Source organism: Prinia subflava, chromosome 14, assembly GCF_021018805.1.
Source record: "Prinia subflava isolate CZ2003 ecotype Zambia chromosome 14, Cam_Psub_1.2, whole genome shotgun sequence".
Lineage (NCBI taxonomy): Eukaryota > Metazoa > Chordata > Aves > Passeriformes > Cisticolidae > Prinia > Prinia subflava.
This window is the reverse complement of record NC_086260.1, coordinates 10241264-10249858: the sequence shown is the minus strand read 5'-3', so window position 1 is coordinate 10249858 and position 8595 is coordinate 10241264. Positions and strand designations below refer to the sequence as shown.

Here is an 8595-nt window from a genome sequence, read left to right as displayed (position 1 = left end):
CACCTCTTTGTCTTGTTTTCCTCTCTCCTAATCTCACTTCCCACACCATCCCCTACTGAGGGGGATGAACACACAGAGGGGGATGTAACACACAGAGGTGTGTTACTCTGACCACATTTTTATCCCTGGAGGGATTTTTTGTTCCTCCCCTTCCTCATGTTCTCAGTAGTGGTGCAAAATACTCCAAAGGTAGAGAGGAAAGGCTTGCAGCAGGTCCTCAGTGCTTTCCCCTGAACTACCACAGCAGAGCCCTCAGTGCCTGTGTGTGCATGTCTCTGGATTTCTGGTCAAATCCATTAAATCCAGGCCCCACACCTGCCATTTTTTGAAAGCAGATGATAACAGTTGTAAAACCATACAGACAGCATGGAGGCAGGTGTCTGTTCTGATGAAATCACATCATCCACAGTGTCCTGCCCATGGCCCCATTGGTCAGGCCCCTGCTGGCAGTGCTGGCTGCTCTTCCCATGGCAACATGGGCTGCTCCTGTGTGCAGCCCCTTTATAAAAGTCCTGAAGTGTTTGGGGAGCACTGGGCTGGGATGTGGGAGATTGCTGTGGTAATGGAAAGGTAATGTTGGACTGGGAGGCCAGAAAAGTCTGTGTGTGTATGTGTGTGTCCCTATGTGTGTGTGAGAAAAAATTGAGGATATAAACGGGGAGAGAGACACCTAGAGGGAAACAGTCCTTTGTCTGGTTGCCTTTGGAAAATCATTCCTTGAAGAAAAAACAGGGAGGAGAGGGTGAAACACAAAAGAAAATGACAAACCGAGCCCTAGGATTTTAAATTAAAAACAGTCCATATTTCAGTCTTTCCTCTTTTCTGTTTGGCTTTGGCTTGCTGGCTGGCTTTGTAAATAAACACACTGGTAATAGATGCTGTAGAGTGTGTCTGCTGGCTCGGCTGCAAACACTTGACTTATTAGTGCAATACAATGGGAGGTTTTATAAAACCACAGTGCTCTCAGTGTCTGTAAAAAAATGGTGTTTCCATCTAACAACTTTCAGCTGTTATATCCTAACCTTTTTCCTCCCTGCCTCTGACTAGCATCTATATGCTGACACTCCCTCCTTGCTTGCTCCATTGGAGATTGGCTTTAGCAAAGCAATGAAAAAGAAAAGTAAATGAAGCTGCTGGTGATCCTGGCAGTGTGACTGATTCTCCCAGTCTGCACTGGAGGTCTTGAAGAAATGGCCTTTCTCATGCTATCTTGGTATCTCCCTGTCTAGCTGAAACACAAAGCACAAAACCAGATTATATGATGCAACAAATTTCATCTGCAGCACTCAGGCTTGGAGTGCATTCCTCCTGCTTTCCCAAGAATCTCATGTTCCCTGCTTAGAGCTGCCTCCGCTTAGAAAAATCATTGTTCAAATCACTGCAAGATCTTTTCATTGCTTTTGGTCATGAATCATAATTTGGGGTCAGATGCAGGGTCATAAAGGGTTGGATTTTTGGATGGTTGTTTTTGTTTTTCCTAAGTACTGTTCCCTGCCAGTACCTCCGAAGAGCTGATGGCACAGTGAGTAGCAAGGACAGATACACTCACCCCCAGCTGTGCTGTCTGTGGCTGCTTAGACAACATCTGGCTGGCTGGGAGACACTTTGGGCTTTCTTTGGTGTGAAAGTGAGGGAATAGGCTTTGTTCTTCAGCCAGCTGGTTTCTAATCTTTCCTGCAACAGTGGCAATGGGGAGGTGGTCCCCATTGCCACTGGTCCCCCACCTCAGCTGGTGGTCCCAGCTGTGAATGGCTGTTTGACTGGCAGCCTGTCCTGGCATCCCCATCAGACCTGACCCACTGACCCAATCAACAGCCCAGCCACACACGGATGGACCAAATGCAGCCCTGCAGCCTTGGCTGTGAGCTGCTGAAGGCAGGACCCTGTAAAGGTGTGGTTTGGATCATGTAGGACCTTTAGAAACACCCGCCTTTGGCTGTTTCTGTAAAATCCCAACAGCCAATATCCACAATCCAGACCACTTAGGTCACTTGGTTTCCTCCCTGCCTAAATCCAAAGCTTTCCAAAGGAAAACCTAACCACGCAAACAGAAAAGAGGTACTTTTTATTTCTGAAGCGAACATTTCAGCCGGGGCTGGAGCTTTCCGGGAAAGGAATCGCTCAGCCCTGGGACCAGGATGCTCTGGGGCCAGCTCTGGAGCCGGGATGCTGCGGGGCCGGGATGCTGCGGGCCGGGGATCGGGATGCTGCAGGGCCGGGATGCTGCAGGGCCGGGATGCTGCAGGGCCGGGATGCTGCGGGGTCGGGATGCTGCAGGGCCGGGATGCTGCGGGGTCGGGATGCTGCGGGGTCGGGATGCTGCGGGGTCGGGGTGCTGCAGGGCCGGGATGCTGCTCGCCGCAGGCACGGTCCGATCCTTCCAGGTCCGACCGAAAGCGCTGGAGGAGCAGGACGGAGCTAGGAGGACCCCGTGTGACCGGTGATCCCAACTACAGGCGGTGTAATTCGCTGTACGGGTGCTGGGAACAATTTGTCTGAGGGCTCCTGGTTGGTTGGGCTTTTTAAACTGGTTGACTCGGTCTCTTTTTCTTTTTCGAGGAGAAAATTTCAAGGAGGCCTGGATCATCTCTGAAGTGTAACTGGATTTGGTTTTCTCCTCTACTTAGAAGTGGGAATGTGGGAGTGGCTGATGTGCAGCAAGGGCATGAAGTACAAGGGGATGCCCAGGGTCTGCGCCCCAGGAGCAGGTCAGGGCATCCTCCCCTCGGCCCTGTCCGGGCACTCCTCTCTGAGCAGGGCATGTGAGCGGCAAAAGGGGCCAGTCCTGGCCTCGCTGGAGAAAGGACCATGGTAGTAAAGTCCCCCCAGCCCCCTGAAAGGTTCCCATCCTGGCCTCAGGCTGCAGAGCTTGGGAACAAGAGACTCTAAATGAGTCAGGTTAGTCCTGGACTCTGGCCCAAGGCTTGAGAGCTACTGGGGAGTTCTCAGAGCACCAGGGAGACACACACAAAAAAACAACAGACTCACTTTGGTATGTTCATGTGTGCACAAATATACAATGAACATAATGATTATAATACAATGTATAATAGAATTACTGCTGCATCAATCTACGTACTTTATATTGAGCAATTACATTTGTATATGGTTATAATCCTTAATAGACATTTGGCTTATGTATGTCTACGTATGTGTGTCTGCACACCATCCCATTTATTACATAAATACTCATATACCCCCCAGCATAAAAGAGGGAGTACCTTCCCTTGCAGCACTGTTGAGCTTTGCCACAGCCCAGCGTGGCTCAGGAGTTAATAAAGAACCAGCCCCTTCCTCTGTGTGCCTCCAGCAGCTCCAGCCTTCCCAGTGTGGAAGGCACTCAGCCTGTGCTGTGGGTTTTGCGTTCTATGGAGCTGCTGGCCCCATCCCTCATGGCCCATGTGAAGCTGTTGAGTTTCTCCTTCCAGTGGAACAAAACAGAGCTTCAGTGATCAGGAGGTTTCCTTCCAGACTTTCCTGTGCACCACAGATTGGGTTGTTTACCAGCTGGAGGATTAAATAGACTTTCATTCAAGAGAAAAAAAAAACAAAAGTGTGTTGAAGTATGTCTTGGAAGCAGTGTCTCCCTTGAAGGAGGCTTTTCAGACTTACTGTGTTTGCTGCCTGGCACTTGGCTTGTCCCTGGTAAGGAAGCTCCATCTCACAGAGAGTTTCTGGAAAATTACTGTGTTAGGATAGAGACAGTGAGTGGAAGCAGTGGGGGAAGAAAAAGAAATGATTTGACTATCCCTGAAAACAAATCCCTGTTCCCATCAGCATCTATAGATGGTGACAGCCCCTTCTTTGCAAAGAAAACCCCTTATGCACCAGGAATAGGGGAACTCCTGCCTGACCTTCCTCCCTGGTTCGGCTGGGATCTCCCCAAGGTCCCCGCAGCCACCCCAGGACCCCAACACAGGTGCTGGTCCAGGGCAGGAACCCACCCCCTCCCAAACTCCAGTGCTCTTCCTTAGCCCCCATCCCACAACACTGACACAAACCCGAGATTTAGTTTATTAGAGGACAAATAGTGACTGATGTCAGGAGTGAGCCTTCCTGCACTGTTAATCCAAAGGGAAATAAAACAATGGGACTTAAAATTACATGGTTTCACTGCCCACTACTAGAGTCCAGATCGGCTGGCTGATGGCTGCATAGAGTTCAAAAATAGCCAATCTCATTCTCTGCCAACACTCCACACTTTCCTTGATTCCCTCTAAAGATTACAACAAGGTAAGCCTTCCACAAGCATCTCACAGCATTGGATGGGTTTCCAGAACCAGCACTGAGCCCAAAGGGGCAGGTCAGCAGCCAAGGACTAAAGAGCAGCAAGAAAGAAACTCTCTTCCTCCACCTCCTCCTTTTTAAGGCTATTGCTTATTTAGGAACTGTGAGGACTAAATACAAATAAAAGTCAGTGCTGGCTGAAACTGAGGTGCTGGTTACTCTGGCAGGGTGGGTCCAGCCCAGTGAAAAGCTGGGCACAGTAATAACACAGACACAGCAGCAGAGAAGCCAGGCATGCTGCTGGCAGTGACTTCCCTGCTGGGTTAGACTGAAGACAGAAATCACTGTGAAATGTCCCCACCCTCTGGGCTCTGCTACCCACACCAATGTGTGCTGAAACTGAAATTTGTGGAAGAAAAGGGAGGCAAACAACCCCCTCCCCAAGTCTCCCCCCTGACCAAATCACTCCACACAACACCACAGGGAGCATAAAACCAGGTAGGGCCTGCTGTGATGTACTGAAAATTCTTAGAAGCTGAGAAGCCTGCAGGTATTTAAGCATCAAATTTCTGCTTTTAAAGGGAGAGAAGGGGGGGGTGCCTGGACAACTCAGGGGCTTCTGGCCCTGCTGGGAATGCTGGGGCAACTGGTGCCAGGGGACAGGACAGTGCTTCCCACTTACTGGAAGGACTGGGGGTGCTTTCTTAGAGGAGCCAGTTCAGACAGAGTTACAGGAATGCTGACCCAAGCTGTGCACTGGGGTTACATATAAGCTTTGTGAGCAAAGGCCTTTCTCTTTGCACAAGGCAAAAAAAGAGAAAGAGTAAACAGGCTGAGCAGCCAAATAACTAGCTGTTGGGAAGGATGAAGTAGAAAGACCTTACAAATATAGTGGTTTAGATTCTGGGAGTCTGAGTTCAACAAGCGAGATAGAAATGAAAGCATGCTTTGAGATTTAGGGTGTGGGGTGCAGGGCCATCAGCTAGTGAATAACGATGTGCTAAGCTGAGGGCCAGCTCCCTTGATTAAACAATATACTTCTGCTAAGCTGAGGGACAGATCGTTTGATTAAACAATCCCCTTCTGCTTGCCTTGGGTGGTGGGACATTTCTATTGGCTGTATATGTTGTCATCTTGTATTAGATTGGTTGGTCCAACTCATACTCTTCAACTTAGAAAGATATTTAATGTACGGGATTCGGGGCTCTCTCTCTCTCTCGGCTCGGTTCGCTGTTCCTGCTCTCCTGGCCTGCTTTAGCTGTGCCCAGCAGCTACAAGCAAGGCCTTCACAATAAACCACGTGTTACCCCTGCTCATTGCTTATAGAGATACTTTGTCGCCGATTCTACCCTGACGGAGATACTCCTTCAACTAGCCTCTCACTGCCCTTAAAAAAAGGAAAAAAAAATCCCTTTTTATTGAAACCATTTCCTTTGGTTATATCATTTCTCCTGAGGCTGGAAGCAATTTTAAGTCTTAAGTATGTTCCCTGCACTAAGTGCACAGGCACAAGGCTGATGCTTGGCTGCCCACCAAGGGGTGCTCTGGAGAGCAGCACATCTTGCTGTGCCCTCTGTCATTTCCCCACATCACCTGTGAGCCCCTCCTGCAAGGGAGGAACCCCCGAGCCTGGCACAGGCAAGGTGCAGCATAGGTCACCTTGGAGCAGCTGAGTCCCACAAGTAGGACACAGATGGCATCCATTACATGTTCCCATCCCTGTCCTCTGTCAACAGTGACAGCCAGATTAAGATGAGTTCTGCCCAGAAATCCCCCAGTGAAAGGACATGCTAGTGCCAGGGCTTTGCTGCAGGCACATGGCAGAGAAGCACCCGTGCATTGGACACTGGGATTTGATGCTGGAGGAGTGTGACTGGGGTCCCTTGCACCAGCCACTGGCTCCAGTCTAGGTCTTTTGCAAGATTAGAGGAAGCAGGGGCAAATCTGTGTTATTAAGAGAAAAGCAGAAGCTTCACATGTTCAGGATCCTGTAGAAGGCTGGGGTGTCCCCAGCAGCTTGGCTTTAGCACCAGCCTTACCTGATTCCCAAGACCAGCAAAAGCACCAAGCTCCAGAGAGGACCTCTGAGGTGGGGACAATGCAGCAAGGAGGAGCAAACATGGTGTTGAGGCAGGAGGAGTTATTTGCCAGGACTGCTCAAGCCAGTGACAAATTTACAAAGTAAAGCACTAAGCTCAAGTTATTAAAATATTTAAGTACATATCCTCTAATGCAGCCCCTCAAACTGGGACTGTCAGATGCTTTGCTTTCCCCACACGCCCCTCTGCTGCTGCTGCAGTTCTCACCTGTGAGTGCCCTGGGAGCAGAGGCAGCAGCACAGGCTGCAGGGGGATGAAGCAGCGACACCCGAGGCAGGGCAGTGTGTGCCTCGCCTGCTGGAACCTCCCTGCTGTGCACAGCCTCTCCCGCTCAGCGGCATCGGGCAATTCGTCCTTCGTGACAAAAAAAAGACAAAGCTTGGAAAAAAGGGAGGCAACAGCTCTTTTTTTTTTCAGGAACTGCTTTTCCCCACGCCTGGCAGCCCAGAGCCGTTCAGCTTTTGCTGTCAGGGACCTTCAGCCCTGTGTTGAAACCATGCAGGGGCCTCGGCTCTGGGGCACCAGAGCAGAACTGGAAGCAACGAAACACCCCAGGCCAGCAGGCACTCAACACAGCTAAGGGTCAAGTGTTTTACAGCTGGCAGGTCCTTGACTAAGGCAAGCTCAATGCCAGGAGACTGGGGGACTTGACCTCCCCTTTTGCCTTCTCCAACAAGAAGGCAGATAATTAATAAAGGTGAGGCCTAGTGACATTTTTCAAAGGCTTGATCCATGTCCTCAGCTCCTGCCTCTTCAGCATCTTATCTGGAGGACTCTATTGCTTCTTCAATTTCAGTGAGAATTGGCTGCTTTTAGCCCCAAAAACCTCCCTGACATGTCCCTGGTAGCACCAGATTGCCACCCTGGAGCAAGGACTTGAGGAGTCAGTGGCCACAGCCTTGTGCCTGACTGTCACTCAGACCAACACAGACAGCTTTTGGACTTATTCCAGAGCAGTTGTTAATGAGTGGATGGTGACTGTGGGAGAGGCTTTAATTCTAACCTGAAACATGTGGGTGGCAAAAAGTTCTTGGCAAGGAAACACTGATTTTCCTGAAGCTCTATTAAAATTGTGTTGTCCAGTCCTGAATGGATGAGAAAAAAAACAAGAAGTCCTACCTGACAAGTTAGAACTAGAAACAGGCAGAGTTGTGGCAAGAAAAAAAAAACCTGCAAATCTACACCATTACCTTTTCTTTACCCACTTTATTTATGTGTGTGTTTCTATAAACATTTTAACTACTGGACATTTCATAAACCGTAAAAACAAACCTTCCTGCCCCCAAAATACAATCTAACCAGCTTTTTGGTCAGACACCAGCGATGCTGTCAGGGCAGGTAGGTAGTATCCCTAGATAACCTTCCACTGGGCATGAGCCAGCAACTCACTGCCTCAGATCCTGAGCCTCTGAGCAATGGAGAGGAGACAAGTTCAAAGACCTGGCTGCTCTGCTACTCCAGGGATTCAGCAGGAGAAAAGTGGGGTGAATAAAGAATTTCCCTTGATGAAAAGTCAGAGTCCACTGGAGGAGCTGCAACATCCCCTTGAAGGATCAGACGCAGTGACCTCGGGGCTGTGTCAGTGCTGGGGACAGAGACCACGGCCCCAGGGCTCCTTCCTGCCTTGTCTGCCAGGTCCAGGTGTGAGCAGCAGGTGCTTCTTAAAACTGTCTTGCTCCCCTGCAAGGGCACAAGTTTGTGGTGCTGATTCCTCGGGGCGGGTGAGCCTGGCTTTAAGGCACGACGGGGAGGGCAGGTGGGGTGTCAGGGTGGCAGGAGAGGCCCAGCCCAGCCGGGTGACCCAACGCTGATGGCCAGGTACCCCGGTGTCCCCAAGGAAAGCACCGTGTGGTGCCAGGGTGAGAGCAGCACACGGACTCTCAGTTCCCCAGGTTCATTTCTGTGCCATGGATGAGCCAAACGAGGCGGAAACAGATGGCCAGGAACCCAGTGCCCAGGAGATCACCCAGGGCAGTGAGGTAGGGGATGGAGAAATTATCCGGGTCCAGAGCCTTCCTCCACATCAGGCGCACAATCAGGTCGGCCACGTAGAGCAGGATCCCCACCTGAGGGAGGCAAGACAGGCCCTGCAGTGAGGCAGCAGAAGGTAACACACAAACCCTCAGCTCCAAGTGAAGTGATGTGGCCATGGCCAGGGTACCAGAGCTAACAGGGATCACTGAGCGCTCACACCTTTCCCAGAGAGCCAAGTTCCTCTGTGGGATGGGATGGGATGGGATGGGGTGGGATGGGATGGGATGGGATGGGG

General features: G+C 50.5%; 1 protein-coding gene across 9 annotated transcripts in view; it reads right to left on the bottom strand.

Moving 5' to 3' along the window:
* Positions 1-2227: 2227 nt before the first annotated feature.
* The window catches only part of SLC41A3 (solute carrier family 41 member 3), a 32027-nt gene continuing 25659 nt past the window's right edge, over positions 2228-8595 (bottom strand). For 5 of the 9 annotated variants that reach the window (XM_063411506.1, XM_063411505.1, XM_063411504.1 and 2 more), the window contains one exon: positions 2228-8392. In XM_063411506.1, coding sequence (XP_063267576.1) covers positions 8207-8392 — 186 coding nt within the window. In that variant the 3' untranslated portion in view covers positions 2228-8206. The remainder of the gene's footprint in view (positions 8393-8595) is intronic. The other 4 variants (XR_010082275.1, XR_010082274.1, XR_010082273.1 and 1 more) reach the window with 4 other exon arrangements.